This window comes from Gekko japonicus, unplaced genomic scaffold (assembly GCF_001447785.1).
Source record: "Gekko japonicus isolate JY-2015 unplaced genomic scaffold, Gekko_japonicus_V1.1 scaffold905, whole genome shotgun sequence".
In the NCBI taxonomy this organism is placed as follows: domain Eukaryota; kingdom Metazoa; phylum Chordata; class Lepidosauria; order Squamata; family Gekkonidae; genus Gekko; species Gekko japonicus.
The window spans coordinates 80,949-103,673 of NW_015160239.1; the positions used below are offsets into that span (position 1 = coordinate 80,949).

Sequence of the window (22,725 nt, forward strand, 5' to 3'; positions counted from 1 at the left end):
GGGGGTTCGAAAGGCAGCGCCCCGGGCCCAGCCGCCGGGTCTCCCCGGGCCACGCTGCCAAGCCCCCGACTGCCTTCGCAAACAGTGGCGAGTCGCCCCGTCCCCTCCCCTCACGGTGGGACCCCGCTCCCGTTTTGGAGTCGCCGAGCCTGCCTTGCCGGGGAGCTCCGCCCTTCCTCCCCCCGCCCCGGCGCATCTTTGCGCAGGCCTCGCCCTCTCCGAGCAGGGTCTGCCTTTCTGCGACTCGGACGGCTCCGGCCCTCCCGCGTCCCGCCCCGCTCCGCTCCTCTCCACGCGTCCCCGGCGCCCCTCCTCTCCGCTGCCGGCTCTGCCTGCTGCTCGCTCGCTCGGTGGCGGTGGGAAGCGGTTGCTGCGGCTGGCCGATCCGCCCTGCCTTCTCCTTCGCTTAGCCGAGCCGGATAAAAGACAACGTCGATTCCGGCAGCAGCTCCAGAGTTCCCTCGGGCATCTTCGCGCCGTGCGCCTTCGCCGACCCGTCTTGGAGATGGCCGAGAACCTCAGCCGCCCCCGCCTCCTTTTCCTCCTCCTGGCCGTCGCCTTCGCCGCTCTGAGCGAGAGAGGTAAGAAGGAGCAGGGCTGGTGTCCTGTGTCTCCCCCACCCCCCCCCCGCCACTCCGGCTAAAGGTTACCCGAAGAGGGGCTGCAGCAGCAGGGATCCCATCCTCGCCATCCCATCTCTCCTGGCCCAGGGGACGGGAGGGGGTCTCTCCAGTTCTTTGTGTTTCTAGCACATGCCGCGCCTGCTTATTCTTCTCACGTCCCGGGGCTTTGGATGGACACGTCTGGATGTAGGGGGGCTCCGTGCCATACTTGTCTGGGTTGGGCTGTCTGCATCATTGCGCATGATCTTTCCCTTCCACAATAGAGGTGGGTGCGCGATGCGGCCAGGCCTCGATTCTGAATGTGCAGCAGACATACTGCTTTAAAACCCCCAGTCTCCTCCTCACAAAAGATGAAGCAAGGCATCCCACCTCCCCGGCTGCCGGCCTCCTTAATCGGCGTGGTTTTAACACTGATGAAAGGACAGACCCTCCTCCCCCACCTCTATTGTGGCTAGCGGCGTGCTGTGCCTGGGTAGCATAAAGAGCTTCGGGGGAGGGACTGCAGATCTCACCGGGTTGCCAGCAAAGGCGAGATTTGGCACGGTGCATCTGCTGTGCCTCCTGAAAAAGCACCCGTTCAACTGCGGGGGTTGGGGTGGCTGGGGGTGGGCGTGTCAAATCAGTGCAATACCATGTTGGCCAGAAATGCACCCAAACCCGCAGCACGAACTGTAACCTAATCTGGTTTTTTCCCCTATGCCTAATTTCTCTTACATCGCTATAGCACCTTTCCCTTCCCTCTTTTATAATATTTAGGTTACTGATGGCTTTTAGCAGAATAGAGTCTAGGTCAGTGTGCTACTTGTATGAGCATCCTTGGTGGGGGGAAAATACTGAAGAGGTCTCCAATATGAAACCTTCATCCTGCTAGAGAACAATGGGAAGGAGCTGGTGGGATTGGAGAGCAACTAGACTGAGCAAGGAAGTAAAATATGTTTCCTAATCCAAAATGTGTTTAAATGGAAGATTTGCAGATTTCAGTTGTAATTTCAGGAAACCCAGTTTAGGATTTTTTATTTCTCTTTTTCCCCAGTAGCAGGCAGAATGTTCCCATTTACATCCTTGGGGGAATATTATCTAATATAATATCTAAAGTGGTAATATGAATAGTTTTACAGAATGGATGTGCATATTATCTTGTGACAGGCCAGAGTCGATGCGCTAAGGATCTGCAATCTTTGTGGAATCAAAGAATTGCAAAATTCATGTTTTTTAATCCAGCCCCTTCAGTATTTTTGCTGGCTCCTCTTGCTACCTAGCAAACAGTTTCACTTAAGATCATCCGGATTAATAGTGCAATTTTATGCAGTTATTCCAGTATAACCCCAATGAAATCAATAGACCAGAGTAACCTTGCATAGGATTGCAGTATAAATCAAGAACAGAGGTAATCAAGTTTTGTGCCATATCAGAAGCCCCAGCAGGGCAAGGTTTGTAGCAGAAATAGAAATACTATTTTTATTAAATGGATAATCATTGTTTTGGCACAGCGAAATAAAACATCATTTGCATAAAGTCAAAAACTGTCATTTACAGGGGGCTTGTTATAAACAGAAGTGATGGACTCAATCTGTTTATTTTGGAGTGCTATATTATACACATATATAAATATATACACACTCATTCAATTAGTACTCATTAAAAAAAAGACTTTACAATTCTAATTTCATTTTGTCATTGCAGCAGTAAGTTCATTTGGATGTTACAATCCAATTGGGGTTAACAGGAACATGAATTACCTAAATCCCCATTGTTGTCCCCCTTTGAACTTGCAACAGTTGGACCCAGCAGCACTGGAGCAACGCACAGATCGTCTTTTGTGTTCTGAGATGAATTGATAAGCCTGATGTATTGATTCTTGCTAACTAAATGCTTTTTGGGGTTCACAGGAAGGCCTTGCAAGGGGATGGCCTTTGTAAAAGCTCTTTGTCCCCAGCACTTGGAATTCAGAGGTATCCTATCTCTGAACATGGAGGTTCCATTTAGCTGCTCATTGAACTATCTCTTGTGAACTTATCTAACCTGTTTCTAAAGGCACCCAAGATTTCTAATGGCTGTATTATCTAACCTGTTTCTAAAGGCACCCAAGCTAATGGCTGTCTTCACATTTTGTGGTAGCCAGTTATGAGTGGTGTGGAGAATTTTCTGTTTTGTCTGTCCTGCATTGATGGCCAGCCAGTTTCAGGACAAATTATTTCTTGCCCCTGAGAACCTCTATCATGATGTCCTCTTAGTTGCTTTAGCTTTTCATTGCAGTAAATGCTGCTGCGTGCAGCATTTCATTGGGGATTTGGAAACCTTGATGGTTCTGGCTTCTGCATAGTGTGTGAACCCTTCCTTTGTTTGTAAGAACCCTGCAGAATATGCTAGCCCAAGTGATGGATAAGTGATTAGCTTCCTGGGGGACTTCACAATTGACTACAGGTTTTAATCTGGGCCTTCCATCTCCAAACTTTGAAGGTTACCTTAGCCATATTCTTACATGGATAGTGTGCCTGTTGAACACATCTGTAGAATGTTAATTTTGTTTCTTTTGTACTTCTTTGTACCAGGACTATTAGTAAAACCTTTGCTTATATATTTATCTTTTGCTTATATATTGCTAATATTTCTAGATATATAGGGAAAGGGATCAAACTAATTTTTTTTTGCCAGTCCTCTAAAATATTCCCTTTTTATCTGCTGGTTTACGATGAAGCTGTATTCCCTAACCTAAGAACATAAGAGACGCCAATGTTGGATCAGGCCAAAGGCCCATCCAGTCCAACACTCTGTCACACAGTGGTCAAAAATACCAGGTGCCATCAGGAGGTCCACCAGTGGGGCCTATTCCCTAAGGCCTTCACTAGCTCACTGAAACCACAGCAGCGATCCTTCCTTAGCCACACATATCTTCAGGTAGTCATTTGAGGCATATCAGGAGCATGGAAGAAAAGAGGAAAAATCAAACTGAATTTCTTTCAGTTTACAAAATCTATTCTGTGTGTTCACCTGGAGGTAAAATTTCATTCTCCATAGATGAGTAGGCAGGTAGCTGTTTACAAACTTTGTCATGAATGGAAGTGGGGAAAAAGGAAACCAAGGCTGCGATCACACACACACTAAATAATCTACTTTCAATCCACTTTCAGTCCACTTTCCAACTGGATTTTACTGTGTGAACTGGCAAAATCCAGTTGAAAAGTGCATTGAAAGTAGATTATTTCGTGTGTGATCACAGCCCAAGATCACCTATATAGAGTGGAAGGTGTGTTTTTTTTTTAGTTGTTCAGAACATCAGGAGTGGAAAAGAAATCCTGTACAGAGCTAGAAAATGTTTACACTTTTTTTTCCACATTAGTGAGCTCTGTGATATGCCAGTTGCTCTGATGGCAGAAGTTAAATGAATCTTCTTTTGCCTTTACAACACAGACCTACCTAAAAATTGACCAGTACACAATCTCTCTATAAAACATAGCTTCTCAATACTGCTGTAGAGCCAGAATACATACACATCTGGGACTGAAACTTCAGATGTGCAGTTTTGGTCTGAGAAGCCGCCATGTGGAGGCCCTGTTTGGATGACGCTGGGGAAGGACACAACTTTTTGCCCCTGTGCTCTTTCCCCAATAGAAGTTCAGCCTTTGGAGTTCAGAGCGCTTGACACAGATTATCTTCCTAATCCATGCAAACAGTCCATTATTCTTATCCTTGAGTTGTAAAGTGTGTGCATCTGGTGAGAAAGAGATTCATTTTGTTTATTACAGAAGCAAGAGTTGAACCAGAAATGTACCCTGGGTTACATCATGCAGTTTCTTATCCATTGCATCACTTTCACATATGGACAAAAATAGGACAGTGTTTCGTTCCCAAGTGTGATGATACAGTGTGTGATCTGACAGTTCCCCGGGTACAGTTATGGCATCCCACAGGCAGTTCTTGGGAGCATTGTGGCTCGACTGGCAGAATGTTGCTAAATTTGCTGGAGACCGCTACTGGGAAGTTGCGGTTATAAGTGCATCTCTGCCAGGTTGTGTGTCAGGTCCACTGCATGCTCACCTTTCGTGTGGAGGTGCTTTGGAGAATGTAAACCAGTCCCTCTGTTCCATTTGTTATTATGACCTCAGGAGCAATCCTGTTTTGCCACCCTCTCCCACAATATCTAGTTTAAAAATTACTCAAGAAGTAAAGTTGGATTTCAGGTTCTCATGTGATCCTGGATTGAAGCTAATATTTACTTCTTTACATCTGCTTTATTTTTAAAAGCATTCCAGTTTTTTTTCTTGGTTTTAAAATAGCCAGTCACTACTAAACAAAAAGCAGTCCTGACTTGCAAATCCTCTGTATTCCCATTCATCAGTAAGCTTGAGTGTAGAAACCTCTTTTTGCCAGTATATTCTGCCTGTTGGGCCTTGCTGGTATGAGGTGAGCATGCACCCTAGAATACTTCCAGCACTTGGGATGGTGGAGTGCATCAGTGGTGGATGGAAAGGTACACAGTGTCATACCAAGCAGAGCTATACTCTTCTAAGCCCATTGACATCAATGGATCTGGAAGGGTGTAACTTTGTTTAGGATTGCACTGTTAATGTCTTGGACAGTTTGTTTGCCATGGCTGATCTTTTCCTGATTCCTCTGGTACAGTTCAGAACCTCTGCTGTCAGATTAAAATAACAACACTGAAAAACTCAGCTGTCTGCATCAGCCCCCTGAGCTGCAGCATCTAGACCTCAACAAGGATCAGGAGTAAATAAAGGTCATCACACCATAGCCCATTAGTTTAGGTGACTTGAGTAAGTGAGCCAAGAATCACATTTGAGATCGAAAGCTGTCACGGAGAAATCCCAACGTCACTAGCCAATTTGACCTGCATAAAAATTCCTCCTCCTGTGTAACAGACAGAAGTTACATTTTATTCTGAGTATAAAAAGAATATTTTTAAATTAATATCTCTCCCCCCCCCCATCCTGTGCCATTAATACAGCCTGACATAGAGAAATCAAGTAGGCAAAGACACTTTCACTGGTCTGGCTTTTGGTTGTTGACTCTCTTGAAATTCTTTCTCACTTCTGATCCCACCCCAGTGTTAACATCAGAGCAAAATCAGAGGTAACTGAATGAGAAGTAACTTAATTATCATCCTGCACCCCATTCTAGCAATGTATTTGGTTTGCTTTTAACTACTATTGTGTTTCTGAACTCTGGATTTTATGATTTACATTATTGTATTTTAGTGACTGTGTGTGTGTGTGTTGATGGTTCTTCTTGTATGCTGGAAACTGCCTTGGAAGCTATGGCTAAGAGTTTGTGGGATATTATGCATATTTCATTAAGCCCCACTGTATCTAGTGGATGGTCCTGCAAGCATTACCAAAAGGCAATGCCAGAGGGTCTTAGCCCTCTGATCTGGACCTCAGCCAGTAGATCAAGGAGGCTGCTGTTTTGTTGTACATTTGGAAACCTATCCCTGCCAAGACATGAAGCAGCCTTGTTCAAGCATATTTGTAAGCTGCCTTGAAGACCTAAATGGTGGGAAGATAGGATATAAAACTTTGAAGAAACAAAATAAGGGGTTTTATTCTTTAATAAATAGGTTTAGGGTTGCAGACCTCAAATGCTTGGCTTCAGCTGGCACTGTATGACAGCAAACGCTGTGTATCCCACTTATCTTAATTCCTAAATAATTATTTCTCTTCTGCGTAGGGCAAAAGGACAAGTTGTTGCTTTCATTAATTGAGGCTTAAGGCAACTGTAACCCACACGATTCACAGCAGGGGCTGATCTGTTTCCCTGCACACACTGGAGACACTGAGTTGGTTCCAATCCATGTTTCTCATCTGGGTATCTCTGTGTCGTATTTATAGTGTGTGTATGACTTGTCTGAGTTACATGCTCCAAGATGACACTGAGAATCAGGATATTTATAGAACGCTTCACCTCTGTTCTGGCCTGTGGTTGGAAATCAGTGCTTCAAAAAAATCAGAATCAGGATAAGGTTGGATAAAAATGCAGTAACCCATCCTTGCAAGCAATTGTGCGGAACATGCTGGCCTAGAAAAAACATTTTACTGTTCTGCCTGCTGTGCTCATATGTGCCTCTGTTAGTAATTTGTGATCTGCAAGGAAGGAAGAAGTCTAGTGTTTGTATATTCTTGCTTGGTCACTTGGAGACAGTTCTTGCATGCCCTATGTCTTCAGGTGAGTGGTTATTTAGCAGCCAGTAGTGGGCGTTTTATAAATCTTTGCTTGTAAAGCCAGTGTGATGTAGTGGAAGGGTGCTAGTCTTGAAGACCTGTGTTCAAGACTTGGCTGAACCTTGAAGTTCATCGATTATCTTGGGGCAAATCACTCTCCTATTATCCTATCTTGCAGGATTGTTCTGAAAATCAAATGGAACCCCAATTCAGAGAAAGTACTGCAGCACCATCTTTGATGACTCTACCTGGGAGATTTACTTGGTCCCCCTCAAATATAACTGAGATGATATATGATATTCAGGCTTGTGCATATAAGTATTTCTATGCATGCTGTTATGGGGAAATGAATTCGCATCCTGAGATTCTCTCCCTTTAAGGTTCTAGTCTTCATGGATGCAAAAATTAGAAGTGTGCGGGCGACAGCTGCTGAAGTCTCAGAACCTGGGAGGGAAAGGAGTTCTGAGAACCCCCAAGGAGAGCCTTCAGTGCCCTCTATAGCTCTTTGCTTTTTCAGAAGCACACTGAGTTATGCGACCCAAACTTCTATGTAAATGAAGCATATTTAGTTCACAGAAATGGCACAAGTCATTTTCTGTGCAGGATTTGGGTTGTCTTGATGCATAATTGAAACTATTACTTACATTATAGACAGTGGTACATAGCCCAGGTTGCAGTTCCCTCTTCACCTTTCCCAGCAGTTTAAGGAACAGCTGTGTTTGGGAAGGGTATGCACACGGCTGCTGACCATTTTGGTAGAAGGTACCTAAGGTACCCATGTAAAGAAATGGCCTTAAGCAGACATAACATTTAACTATGGATGGTTTACCTTAAAACGTGGTTGAACATTGAGAATGGGTACAGGTGGGCATTAACAGACTATGGTGAAGGCAATATTCCCTCCTTTCCAGCCTCTGTCCTTGCAGGTGACAAGCCCTAGAGGGCAGGGGTTAACTTGGCTAACTAAATCAGGGTTGCAGTGGGACTCAGCAAGGATTAAAGCAGCAGACCATAGCTAAGCACTAAAATGTATCAGTTTTGAGTCTTAGCATTAAACATAGATTTGGGGTTTGTTACCTCTTTCTTGGAGCTTTTAATGGTGGTGTGGTAGATGGTGTTTGAGCTGCACCTGCACAAATTCTTCCATTGAATTTGGTTGTTCTGATTAAGTGTAGGGACATACAGAAAAGGCCTGCAAGACTTTCATTTAGTTTCTGTAACTGTGTGACAAATTTAAAGATGTGAGGAAAGATCAAATGGTCCTTCAGTTTGGTGTTGTGGATGGTTAAGAGTGGCAGACTCTAATCGGGGAGAACTGGGTTTGATTCCCTGTTCCTCCACATGCTGCCAGCTGGGTGACCTTGGGTCAGTCACAGTTCTCTTAGAGCTGTTCTCGCAAGAGCAGTTCTCTCAGAGCTCTCTTAGCCCCACCTACCTCTCAGGGTGTCTATTGTGCGGAGAGGCAGGGAAGGAGATTGTAAGCCATTCTGAGACTCTGAGTGAAGGGTGGGGTATAAATCCAATCTCTTCTTCTGTGCTCATGACTGTGATTAATTTAAAAAGATGCTTTTATGCTTCTGGGTTTTATTGGCTGGTTTTTAATGGTTTTAGTGATTTTATGGTTTTATGACTGTATTTTGTTGTATTTTTTAAAAAAAATTTATTTAACTTGTTATAATACAATAGAATACATGAGTGGAAATAACAACTTGTACAGAATACAGCGGGAGGTTAAAACATCCAGGAGATACAAGATGCGAAATCGACAATAATTACCATTTGGCCTGAGTTTTGTTGTATTTTGTGAACTGCCTTGGGCAGGTCTCTGAAGAGGCAGCATATAAATAAATAAGGATGACCACAGGAAAAGCATATGGGCATATGCAGCCACTTCATATCGAGTTGGGCCCTTGGTCCATTTAGCTTAGTGTCAAGTACTGGTGTCAGCTTTGGGATCTGATGGGAAGAATGGTCTGCCCCAACACTTGCTGCCTGAGATTGAACCTGGGGCCATCTGAGTACAAAACAAGTGCTCTACTACTGAATGTTGGCTGATCCTTGGGGCAGGAATTACTGTACTTTAAATAGTAGTTTTGAGGTAGGGTGATAATGGTGATGGTGGCAGATGAGAATTTAGGAGTTCAGGAGCTCCATTTATTTTTGCATCACTTTGGACAGTCACATTAGTCTCAATATGACAGTATTTAATGTATGAATTTGTTGGTTTGGTTCCCACCAGTTTTTTTGTGGGTGAACAAGGGAGGAGGGGCTTTCATTTTCCTACCAAAAAGGGTATGCTGGGGATCATGGGACCTGCATGAACAAAAGCCATGAGGAATGCGGGAAATTAATAGAAAAGAGCAATAGTTCAGTACCACCTTAAAGACCAACAAAATTTGTGGCAGGATATGAGCTTTTGTGAGTCACTGCTCATGTCTTCAGATACAGTGACTCACAAAAGCTCATACCCTGCTACAAATTTTGTTAGTCTTTGAGATGCCACTGGACTATTGCTCTTTTCTACTGCTACAGACAAACTAACATGGCTACCTCTCTTGATCTATCTCCAGGGAATTAGGTGAGATTGACTGAAAGAGCTAGCTGGATCCAGTCCATTGCTAAAAACACAGGGTGTCCCAAATTCATACAGAAGCCCTTTATCTGTAGTCATTTAAATAAAAAAAAATATATATCCTGTACCGTGGACAATTATGCTGGGGATGTCCCAGTTACTATATCTAGTGTTCATATCTCTATCACTCTTGCACAGACTTCTTTCTGGTATATCTTGAGCTTCTGCTAACTTGGCCCTGTTCCTTTCAGATATCATATCCTTTTAGGTATTATGAGTTTTAGTTGATTAATATATCTCAGTATATCTTGCATCTCTTATCTTAATTTCTGATATTTTGACCTGAGTAGGCCAAATAAGAGGAACATTGATTAATTCTTCCACATTAGAGTAAAGAGGTCTGTAGAGTAAATGGGCTGTTCACCCATTTGGCAAATTTTTGTGAAGCTGTTAGTTCTTAATCTGTAACCAATAACCAAATTATCAAAATCATTATACTGGAATATATTATGAGGAGATCTGCTTCAACCCCACAGATGGTATATCTTTAGGTGTACCTAATACTACTCCATGGTTAGACAGTGTCATAGATGCAACGGACATGAAGTTGAGCAAACTTCAGAGGACGGTGGAAGACCGGAAGGCCTGGTGTGATCTGGTCCATGGGTCGGACTCGACTGTGCAACTGAACAACAACAAAATACTACTCCAATGACTCTGTTCTGAACTGTGCCCAAGGCAGAGCATGTATCATGTTCTCATGCATAAAAACTGTGGGTATACCTTAGTTTCTACAGGTGTCAATACAAGGGCGATCTGGCAACATCCATGCCTAAAAATTCAGTACTCCCTTCTGGGTGTAAGAGAAGGAGGAAATGCTTGTTCCGGGATTATAAAATCTGCAGTTTTTATAAATACTTGCATTAAAATATTGATTAAAAAGAAATTTGCTGCCTGGGTATATGGGGGCACCTTTTTAGTCAATCAAAACATTTTATAATCCAGTAATCCCAACTGATTAATGGAGTAAATGCTGCAGCCCTGCTAATTTGGGATGCATATGAAGAAGAAGAGGAGATTGGGTTTATACCCCACCCTTCACTACCCAAAGGAGTCTCAGAGGAGTTTACAAACTCCCTTTTCCCTTCCCCTCCCCACAACAGACACCCTGTGAGGTGGGTGGGGCTGAGAGAGCTCTTGACAGAAACTGCTCTTTTTCAAGAACAGCTGTGCCAGAAGTATGGCTTGCCCAAGGTCATCCAGCCAGGGGCAAGTGGAGGAGTGGGGAATCAAACCCGGTTCTCCCAGATTAGAGTCCGTGCACTTAACCACTACACCAAACTGGCTCTCTTTGTTTCTTTGTTGGCTATCCTGTGGTACAAGCACAAGTAGGTTCCAGGCACATCTGGACAGGAGTATGAGGGTTTGTGTCCTGGATATGACCATTGATCAGACCTTCCTCTCCCATACTATGTACCTGTCATTCCTGGCACCATACTGCATTATGCACTAAAGTGTCACTATTTCACACCATTGCCTTTCATTTGTTGGGTGCTTGCAAAAGACTGGCTTCTCACCCCTGTTTTTTGGGTGGGAGGATCGGTAGTTATTTTCAGTACATCCATTGCAATAGATTTCCTTTCTAAATCTCATTATTTTAGAACTATTGCACTGTGAAGTAGTGCAGGATTAAGCTATAATATTTCTAGGTTTGAACATAAATGAGTTTTTCCTTTGAGTGTCTGTCTTGGAGGTGTGAGACTTTTGCCTACCAGGTGTCTGTGGGAAAAGGCTTTGTGACCCTGACTGTTGAAGAGGTTTTTAATAGCAAGGCATGCAGTGGATAAAATGTCTGATACTGCTATTAAAAATTCAGCTTGGCAGGGGCCTTGAGGAGCAAGTTACACTTTGTACACAGATGTGTGTACAACAGCCCCATTTTTTTCATATTTTAAAGAGATAAGTTTCTCTCAAAGTAGACTTTGTAGGAGTGACTGGAATACAGAGCACAGTAGGTTAAGAGTATTGCCTGGAAGTTACTGGTGTGATGATAACACTTCCTGTGGGATGCCGGTAAGTCCCCCCGCTGGCCAGCTGATTGGTGGCTTGGGGGCAGGGCCTGGTAATGGGGGACCCTCACCACCAGGGGGTCTGGCAACCCTAGCAGGGTATCCTCCAAAGCAGCCATTTTTCTCCAGGGAACAGATCTCTGGTCTGGAGATCAGTTGTAAGTCTGAGAGCTCTCCAGGTCCCACCTGGAAGTTGGCAACTGTAGTTACCAACTAAGGCTGATATCTGTCAGAAAGAATACTGGAGGCCCATTCTTCCTCTAGGCAGAAGTGAGACTTCGACTTTTCCAGATCAGTCCAAGGCAAGGCTGCCCAGTTGGCTTAGGTAGATTGTTAACCACTGTATCCAGTGTGTTTTAACAATCCAGATGAAACCTCATCTTGTCCCTGGACTCCAGCAGGATTACGCAGACCATGAACTTGGGTTTAACAAGGCCACAGCTTTATTGAAAGAACAGCAGCGTAGCACCAATAAGCACATAGGAGTTCATTACCAAAATCTAGGTGAATGAAGCTGCCTCCTCAGGGGAAGCAGCCCTAATAGGTATACTCCAGCCCAGGCCAGCGGGACCAAAATACAATTTTCCACATTGTGGTTCCCTTTGGTCCATCTCTATGGATTGGTGAATGGTAAGATTGACAAGGTGTTTCATGTTGTGGTTTATCCTTCCTAAGATCTGAGGCAGACTCCTTCATCATCTCAGAGGTGAGGAAAGGCAATTCTCCTTTTTATTTTAGACAGTATAGACAAATACAAAATTAATAACTATTAAGGCATTAACTCAACTTGCATGAGCTACATTAAGAAAACACTGACTAGTTCACCTAGTCATCTTGTTCTCAATATAACGGTGGAGGCCAGCAGGGTTTCCAGTGCTTAACCTCTTTCGAATATTTTAGTGTAGCCAGTATTAACATTTTGATCATACTGTGTATTCTAATCAAGCATTCTGTTTTGTCTGTTGTAGACTGAAGTTTCCAGTAACAAGGAAAGGGAATTCTCAACACACATGTTGTATGGACTGGATGTCTCCTTTGTTCTGTGGGAACCTATTATTATTAATAATAATGGCAATAATAATACTTTAAATATTATTATTTGTAGTCTGCATTCCTTACTGTGACCCAGGATGGATTATAAAATACAATAAAAATCATTCAGTCAACAACAATAAATAAGGCAATGCAGGGGCTTTAGGGTTGAAGAAATGGAAAGCAGTGTGACAAGCTTCCAAACCTCTCTATATCCTTTCCCGTGTAGTCTGTCAGAAATACACTGGGACCATTTCCTCATGGGTTATCTGCCCCGAGTTCAATGTTGTAGAGAAGGAGGATTTTCCCCCTAAAGCATTGTAGTGCATGTGTGCACCTCCTGAGGGTTCCTTGGATTTTCTCTGATCTTTCTCAAACCTGTTTTGCTATGAGGGTCTGGGAAAGATTGTAGTAAAGCCTGGATGGCTACTGTGTTGGTGGGAAAATTTGGGTTTCCTGCCCATATGGCAGCTATTTTCCTTGACATTGTCTCTGCAGTGGCCATTTCCTCCTCTCATCGCCAGTTTTTGCTGTTGTTTTTAAGTTGGTGATAGAACAATATTCTATCAATATAACATTATAATGACATAGGGTTGCCAGTCCCCAGGTCTCGGCAAGGTTCCCCTGGTTTTTGGGGCTTCAGTCTACTGCTGGCCAGCTGGCTGGCAGGGAAACCCCCCCCCCAGCAGCCACATCCCCTTGCGAGATCCCCGATGCAGTGGTGTTACCTGGAAGTGGCATGGTCATGTTGGTGGACGTCACATGGGACACTCTAGTTTGAGAGCAAAACTCTATGGTAAATTTTGCCTAAAACCATAGAGTTTTGTTCTCAAACCAGAGCACCACTGTGTGATGCTGCAGATGTGATGGTGTCACTTCCGGGTGATGTCATTATGTTGGGGACATCCCAGAACGCCCCCCAAATCCCCCTTGCCATGCCAGCGACGGGACCTGACAACCCTATATTCACATGTGTGCCAGGTTCTCTGAATTCCCTCTTTTCATTTATTAAAAGTCTCTAACCCTTTCCATTGTGGAGCTCTAAGGGGAAATGTGTATCTGCAATGGAGGGGGCTAGGGACTTTTCTAAAAAATGAAAGCTGAGAATTCAGAGAACGTGGTATGGATATTGTTTAAATGCTGTAATGATATTCAACTGCTGATTTAAAATCAGAGATTGGAAAAGTTTCAGTCGCCAATGGGGGGGGGGCTGCTGCTGCTGCTAGGGAACTGGTATAGGGAAGCTGCAGGAAAGCATGCCACGTGGCAACCCTGTTGCTACTGAACCGTAATGGGGAAGCCACGCAAACCTGTGCTAGTGAAAAAGGGAGGAGGGGCTTTCATTTTCCTACCAAGAAGCTGTGCTGGGGGATCATGGGACCTGCACAGACAAAAACCATGTGGAATGAGGACGACAGCAAAGTGGGGAATTAGGTAAGATTGAATGAAAAGGCTAGCTGGACCCAACCCATTGTTGAAAACACAAGGAGTCCCAAATATATAAATGAGCACTTTGTCTATATTCATTTGAATGGAAAAACCCAGAGAACTCTCCTGCACCATGAGAAAATTGTAGGGCAAGTGGCTTATTGTTAATGTATTGTATCGAGCCCTGTTCTGGTGGAGGAGCGGGATAAAAATAGAATAATTAAGTCAGTTGGGTTTTATGCCCTGCTTGTCTCTACCTTAAGGAGTCTCAAAATGGCTTACAATCACCTTCCCTTCCTCTCACCACAACAGTCACCTTGTGAGGTGGGTGGGGATGAGAGAGTTCTGAGAGAACTGTGACTGGCCCAAGGTCACCCAGCAGGCTTCATGTGGAGGAGTGGGGAACCAAACCTGTTTCTCTAGGTTAAGAGTCTGCCTCTCATAACCACTATACCATGCTGGCTCCCACTATATCTAGTGTTGGGATTTTTACATTACCACAGACTTCTTCCCAAATATATTTAGAGGTTCTGCTAATGGCACTGTTTTTATTAGGGTTGCCAACCCCCCCGGTTTGCCAGGGGTCCCCCGTTTTTTTGGGGAGGTTCTACCCGCCGCCGGCCAAATGGCCGGCGGGGGAAGCCCCACCCCCAACACCCACAGCCACCCATCTCTCTCCCTTTAAGTGTGTGGAACCCGTGTTTCCTCCCAAGCCCGATCTCCGCAAGCTTGCAGGGAAATGCCAGCTTCGTGCTCTTAAAAGGGAAACGCGGCTGCTCTTAAAGGGGAAACGCTGGCTCCTGTATTTAAAAGAGAAACGCCGGCTCCTTTAAGTCCAGGGAACTGCCGTTTCTGGAGATCTGGCGCACGGGCGGGTGGGGGGGCCCGGACGTCCCCAATGTGACATCATCATGTCAGGGATGCCCCGCCCCCTCCAGGAACACCTCCAAAGTTCCCCGCTGGGGGTGGAAGATGGACTTGGCAACCCTAGTTTTTATAAGTATAATCAGGGCTTTTTTTGTAGAAAAAGCCCAGCAGGGACTCATTAGCATAATAGGCCACACCCAGCAGCAGAAATTCATTTGCTTATTAGGACACACCCCTGACAGCACAGCTCATTAGCATATTAAGCTACACGCCCCATGTTCGCAGAAGTGTGGTCATCCAGACACACTCCCCTTTTGCTTCTTATTCTGTTTACCTTGTTTGTTGTCAAAACCCAGGGCTTTTTTGTAGCAGGAACTCCTGCCCAAAAATAGGCCTGAGTATAATGGTAGCTGTGTGCTAGCAAAGGAAATTGAACAAGAAAAGAATGCTAATGAGCCTTATAGATCTTACCACACATCCTCTAAGACAGGAGTCTCCAACCTTGTTGAAACTGGGCACTTTTGGAATTCTGAGAACAGATAGTGGGCACCACAACAAAATGGCTGCCATGGAGGTGGGACCAATCATAAAATGGCTGCCATGGGGGCTCAATTGTATTGCAAAAGCTGGAAGTTTCCATAAAAGGTAAGGAGCCTTCAAGCCAATCATCCTCCTATGATGGGGGCAGATGTTTCTAAATAGGTGCTTTCTGCAGAGAGAAAAATGATATTTCATGCCTATCTAGAAAACATATGTGAGACCTGCTTGAGGTGGCTTATAACCTAAAACAATAAAACAAAATAATTAAAACATAGCCATTAAAATGGCTGCGACTTGACAGCATAAAAATAAAAAACAAACCATGGCTTAAAAACAGCGTAATACATACACTGAGCAGCCTAAAATGATAGATAAAACGTCCGGAAGCAGACCACAAAGCAGTTAAACTAGATGAAACCCTTTGGCCTGGGTACAAATAAATGTGTTAGCCTGGTGCCTAATGGGAAGCGGGCCTCACAGGGGAGAGGCAAACCTAAAAGTAAGGCTCTGCCATCCCAAAAGCTCTGTCTCTGTTGCCAGCCGCCTCACCCCTGCAGGCAGGGGCCAGAGAAAGCAGGGATTCAGAAGAGGAATTTAACCAGTGGGCTGGTTGATGGGGGGGTGGGGGTGTCCTTCCTGAGCTCTTCCTACTCCAGTGAAGTGGAGACTGTATCTGGCTCTTTGTCTTGAGGAAGAGATACTTTAAGGAAGCAGCACCTGGGCATGAAGTAACACACTGGTGGGTGGCATGGCAGTCATCCGTGCTGTGTTGAGGATCACCGCTCGAAGAAGTTGACAGACTTCACTTAACATCATATGGTGCTTCCTAATGATGTGCTTAATGACATGGGGTTGCAAAGAGTTGGACTCAACTGTGTGACTGAACAGCAACCACAACAACAATGACGTGCTGTCCTGGGGAATGGCGTAGTGTTTGTAGGGCATGGTAGAGTGGTTATCCTGGGGGTCCACCCTCACAGAGCAGCTGCTACAGGCCTTTTCATCTGTGGTTACTGTGCCACGTTCATTTGTGTAGCCTTCTCCCTGACTGGAGCAGCAGTATGTTATGCATCTGCAGTGATTCTTCACAACTCTTGAGGGTGCTGCGGCTTCAGTCTTGACTGCCGGACAGCGACAGCAGCTTTGACCCAGTGGGCTAATTCAGGCAGCTCTTGGAAACACAGGCGGAGAGGTCCATTCAGGAGCCTAGCCCCAGGTCAGGCAGCCAAGAGGTTACTTGGGCTGCGGTGGTTGGAGTGACAGAGGGCACCCAGCTGCTTACAAAAGGGGAAGGCTGCCAGTTTCATTTTTCTTGTGGAACTCTGTGTACTGTGTTCATATTTAATTACGCTAGGATATTTTGCAAAAGTATAATTTGCTGTTTGTGTTGTACAATATAGTAAATCATGTAGCAAAGAAGAGTCCTTTGGGTGTTTAGGACATTTGTAACATTTTATGCAATGCCTAGTACTTTGTGTCCCCCCCCCAAAAAAAAAATCTGAACAAGGATGTAGCAGGGAGGTTGGGAATGGAACTAAGTATGCCGTGGACTCAGGAATGTATTTTCCTGGATTGGTGTCAAAGGTGCATTGAGTCTCCTGGTAATGTGCCTGGCCCCTGGGCCCAATAATCATCGTTGTGCCAGTAGTCACAGCACAATTCCCTGGTATTTCTGTGGTCCCAGAGCACAGGAGATTATTTTATTTATTTATTTATTTAATTTACGTTCTGCCCTCCCCACAAGTGGGCTCAGGGTGGATCACAGGGCCAATCGCCATCACAATATACATACATTAATACACAGTGAGAAGACATTAAATAAAATGTACTAATTAATTTAAAAAAGGGAAAGAAATCAGGCAAGTGTGCGTGGAGACTTCCACGTGGAGTGCCTTCATCACACATGACACTGTTATGGACATGTTTGAAGGGGGAGATTAAAATTAATCTTTAAAAACCTCTATGTACATACATTGGTAAACAAGTTTTAAAAGGTTAAGAACAATAGTCTAAAACAAATTGCACAATCTCCAGGGCTGGTGCTGCTGGGTCTGTAAGATCTGCTTCATCTGGGCCACAAAGAGACGGTGAACTTCAGCATGGGAGGTCGACTTCTTCATTGGATGCCCACCGCCTCAGCCAAAGGCCTGACAGAACAGCTCTGTTTTACAAGCCCTGCGGAACGGCGGTAGGTCCTGCAGGGTCCTGATCTCACATGGGAGCATGTTCCACCAGGCCAGGCTAAGCGGATGTCCCTTTGCCCCTCCTTCAGCCAAAAACACTCTTTTATTTAGCTCCACAGGCTTTATCTGCCATACCTGCTGATCTCCTAAGCAGTAGAATAGATTTGGGAAGCTTGTTAGGCCAAGGAGTAAATTCATTGGGCCCTTAAAATGTCTGTGTGCCACAGTCAGCTGCCCAGTTGTGCCCTCTGATGGTGCCTGCCACGTTAGCTACGTCAGAGTATGGATGTGGGTTTCTTGCCCTCTGTCAGTCTTAAGGTCAGTTGACTTCTAGAGAGGTAGGGTTTGCAATGGAATCTAGCAACCCCCAGCTTAGCTGTAATTAATGGACTAGTTTCTTCTATGTATAAGAGCCCTTGTGATGTTATTCTCTAGAAGGTTTCTGACAGATGCAGTCCCCACCCCCAAAATGGAGCATTTTTATCATTCACATGCTGAATGCATTTGCCAATGTTTCACTTTATCACAAAGTAGTAGTTGTTATTTTTGAAGGGACCCATTAAGGATGAAATCCTCTTCTGTTCCTTTGGAGATAAAAAGTGGAAGATTTGGAAGGAAAATCTGGAGCTAGGAACTTTGTTTAGAGGTGGTAACATGCATTGGAGGTTAAATGAATAATAAATACCCTTGGCAACTGCTCAACTCTTCTAGTATGAACACATTATTCAGGAAATTGTTATGGCTGTCAGTTGGTTAAAGACCGTTTGGTTGATTAATTATCTTCCTTTTAAACTTGGTTAACTGATTTAAATTTAAATAAAATTTGCATAACACCAAAACTCAATAATAAGTGTTGGGGGGGGGATATACTGAAGCCAGTGGAAAATAACTTAGAATTTAGTAAGCAAAAACCTACTGCTCCTGATTAGATAGCAAGGCCATTTTTAATAGTTCCTGTTTATAGCTTGAATGAAAATTGCCTCAGATAGTTACAACCCTTCCCCCCCAAAAAAATCCTTAATGCACAAACCTTACTTTATAAAATCAAGCTCCCAATTAAAACTGGTGCCTTAGTTGATTAGTTTGTGAATTACAGCTCAGATCCCTGAAAAATGGTGAAAATGTTTTCTGTCCATCTCTGCCCTCAAAAGATGAGATGTTAGGTGATCAGCATGGATATCTGAACTAGCCAGCGGTGTGTATTTAGACTAAACAGTACACACTTTTGTGTGTGTCTGTTCCAGCCATCTCCTTCTCTCCCTCCAAGGAGCTCAGGGTGTTCCACATGGCAAACCCTCTGAGAGAGGCTAGACAAATAGGTGGTGGCTAGCCCAAGCTGGAATTGAGCCCACATCTCCTTTGTCTACTGATCTGCCACATTTTTATTCTGTTCTTCCTGCCGGGAGTTCAGAGTGATCTTCCAGGATATCTTATGACAACCCTGTGAGGTAGGTTAGGTTGAGAATGACTGGCCAAGGGTCACCTGCTGAGGTTCACAGAGGAGGGCCAGACTGCATGTTATACTTTCCCCAGGTATGTCCCTGGGTGGGGTTGACAAATGTGGTCTGGGAGTTCCATGCTGCCCAGACCTGTGTCAAATTGTGACTTGTAGTGAAGGGGGGGGCTTCAGCTTCCCTCTCCCTTGCCATTTACCCAAACTAAAATTGTCCCAGGGAACACCTGTTCCTGTTGGGGAAACATAAGGTGTAGTCCAGCAAAACAAGCTGGTGTCACAAGCAAGGTAAACAGCAGCTCTCATAGGCCATTTCTAGTTAGGAAAATAGCATGGTGGGGAAGGTTTAAGCTCTCTCCCCACACGTATCCCAGTCCCAATCCAAATCAGGCCCGTGCACAACTAGGCAGCATGGAGCTCCCAGACCCCTTCTATCGACTCACCTGGGCAACATACCCGGCCACAGTGTTACATTGGCAATTTGAATCTTTGTCTTCCTGGTTCTACTCAGACACCCTCTAATCACTATACAGCAGTGGATTTTGGTCCAGGACAAGTACTCTGTCCGCTGCATCACGCTGGATTTATCCATGCATTTTTAGTATATATGAGTGGTGCAACTTGGGAACCCTGCTGTGTGACTGTGAAGTTGAGCAGCTGAAGCTTTTGGTGCCTGTAAAATGATGACAGGTGAAGCTTTTGGTGCCTGTAAAATGATGAAATGAAACCAAATGCCCATTACATCCGTCTCTCAGTTTGCAAACACCCCTACCCCCATAAATGATCCATGTAGTGAGTGTCTCTGCCCTGCTTCACTGGATCCACATAGATGCTGGAAGCTTTGTGCAAGAGAAGGAACTGGTTTGTGTTCACGTGAATAACTGAACAGCTGGCTCTTACGTCTTGGCGGAGAGCATTATGCAAGCCTGCAAGACAGAAGCTCGGTGACTGACAGCTGGACATGACTCCGAAAGAGGTATTTTTTAAAAAACTGCAAACTAGGTAGACAGAGCCTGCTACTGCTCAATTTGTGACTGTTTGACTGGAGGAGTTTGCTTACTTAAGCATGGCAAGGAGGTGGTTGCCTGTTAAGAGAGCAATGCTTAATGAAGCGCTTGGAAATTGTCTGCTTTTTCTTCCCCTTTCTTCTTTTAGCTGTCTGTAGTTTTGCAGCAGACCAGGTCCCAGCTGCAAATGGTGGCAGAGAGTCTGGGGGAAGTGAAAATCCTGGCTTCCTGCAGAAACTCTGATAGACTGACAGTTCATTTCATTCTTAAGAGAGCGCAGCAGGGCAAGCAAACTTCCAGATTTCAACTGCAGCACTTAGTAATAAAGATTTTGGCTAGCAGACCTCAGGCTATATGTATGTGCAGCACGATCCCTTTAGAAGGCACAGATAAGGCAGAATGTGGGTTTCTAGTCTTCATGGTTATGAAGTACAGATTTGATGCAAGGCCATAGACTCAGGATTGGGGGGTGTTCCACACTTCTCTGAATTTTCAAACATCATTAAAGACCACCACCACCACCTCCCCAGTAGCTCTTTAATGCATAATGAAAAAACAGGCAGGCAATACTCTTCCAAGTTCCTCCCCAAGAAGTAAAGCTGTTCCCACCTCCTTTTTATTAAACAAAGAACTATTATTATTGAATGTAGTTAAATAACTCTGCCTATCTTGCCCTACCCATATTTATGGTCTAGCTTTCATGCATTGATTTCCCACCACCTTCTGCACTGTATACATTTTGTCGCAACATTTCAGGCTGTGGCCCTGGCGTGCTGTTAATGGGAACAATGCACAGGGGATGAAGTCACTGTAATTTTAATGAACAAGCAGTTTCTATCTATTATCTGCAGGGCTGGCTCCTAAAAAGCCCCTGCATTGACTCTTTAGAATTTGGAAAGAATGGAACAATTGAAATCCTGTTAAATCTGATGGGCTTCAGTAGGATGAAAATTCCTCCAAGTTGGTGGGTAGCATTCTGTTGACCTAGGCCCAGTACTTACTGAGAGGATAAGCCTGTGTCCAGGATGTACCACCTGAGGCTTCTCATATTCTGTACAAAAGAAATTCCCTGCCACATAAAAATATGTCTGTTGGGGAGAAGGGTTCTAACCTAGCTGAATTCTGACATGCTAATTCTCTAAATGCATGGAGTTTTTAAAAAATCTGGAGGGTTAAGAACATAAGAACATAAGAGAAGCCAATGTTAGATAAGGCCAATGGCCCATCCAGTCCAACATTCTGTCACACAGTGGCCAAAAATACCAGGTGCTACCAGGAGGTCCATCAGTGGGGCCAGGACACTAGAACCCCTCCCCCCGGTTTATCCCCTCCCAAGCACCAAGAATACAGAGCATCACTTGCCCCAGACTGAGAGTTCCTATCTATACCTTGTGGCTAATAGCCACTAATGGACGTCTGCTCCGTATGTTTATCCAGTTTCCTCTTGAAGCCATCCATGCTTGTAGCTGCCACCACCTCCTGTGGCAGTGAATTCTATGCATGAATCACTCTTTGGGTGAAGAAGTACTTTCTTTTATCTGTTCTAACCCAACTGCTCAGCAATTTCATTGAGTGTCCACAAGTTCTTGTATTGTGAGAAAGGGAGAAAAATACTTCTTTCTCAACCTGCTCTATCCCATGCATAATCTTGTAAACCTCTATCATGTCACCCCTCTGTTGTCTTTTCTCCAAGCTAAAGAGCCCCAAGCACTTTAACCTTTCTTAATAAGGAAAGTGTTCCAACCTTTTTATAATTCTAGTTGCCCTTTTCTGCACTTTCCCCAATGCTAGAATATCCTTTTTGAGGTGTGGTGACCAGAATTGCATACAGTATTCCAAATGAGATTTCATCATTGATTATGATACTGGCTGATTTGTTCTCAATCAGTAATGACTATGGAGTCTTAAACTGGTGCAGCCTAGATAAGTTTACCATCTGTTGCAGAGCAAGCTCTAGAGCTAGGGGGCTTTGGGCAAAATGACCTCCCATAGGCCCACTGAGCCCCCATATCCAAGGATAGGCTAGAACACCGAGAGGAGTAGAACCAGGGCAACTGGCAACAAAGAGCCCTGGGCCTGCTGCTGTCTATGCTCATTGTCAGCATTCTATACATTTCAAACTCTATATGATGCATGAGCAGACCCACCTCTGTAGCTCTCTTGTGTGGACAGTGGGCTCCCGACTGTGGTGGGCTGTGAGCCACTGCCCATTTCCCATTGGTGGAAGTGGCCCCGTGACTCTGTGACAAGTGTGCCTTAACACCACTTTTTCATCTGTTTCTTGTCTTAGCTGTCCTGTAAGATAGTAATAACTCTGATAGGTAGACTCACAGGGTATTGCCTATTGTAAGGCTAGAGAAGGGGAAGGAGAAGAATGGAGTAGTCAGTGTTCCTTTTCTAGGGTCCATCATTTCCTTCATAATAAGAATCTTGCTGTACCAGACTGAAGGTCCTCCCAGCTTAGTGCCCTGTTTATGGAAATGGGCAGCTGGATGCTTCTGAGAAGCCCTTGAACCATTGAAGGAAGGCAGCCGCCTCCCCCCATTGCTTGCCCTGGCACTAAGCATACCTCTCTTCATGAAGGTTCCATTTAGCTCTTCTAGCTATTGCTAGCCTGGTCCTTCATGAGAGCTGGTCTAATCTCTTTTTCCAAACCCTGTAAGCTAGTGGCTGTCACCACATCCCACGGCCATGATTTCTACACATTAATTGTAAGGTAAGCAACCAACATACCTCCTGGGCTGTCTAAATATGCATTAAGGGATTAGTTTGCTTTAT

At 44.6% G+C, this 22,725-nt stretch overlaps 1 protein-coding gene across 3 annotated transcripts in view; it reads left to right on the top strand.

Moving 5' to 3' along the window:
- Nucleotides 1-255: 255 nt before the first annotated feature.
- Nucleotides 256-22,725, top strand: part of CD99L2 (CD99 molecule like 2) — an 89,027-nt gene continuing 66,557 nt past the window's right edge. For all 3 annotated transcript variants that reach the window (XM_015413149.1, XM_015413157.1, XM_015413163.1), the window contains exon 1: nucleotides 256-581. In XM_015413149.1, the coding sequence (XP_015268635.1) occupies nucleotides 506-581 (76 nt within the window). In that variant the 5' untranslated portion in view covers nucleotides 256-505. The remainder of the gene's footprint in view (nucleotides 582-22,725) is intronic.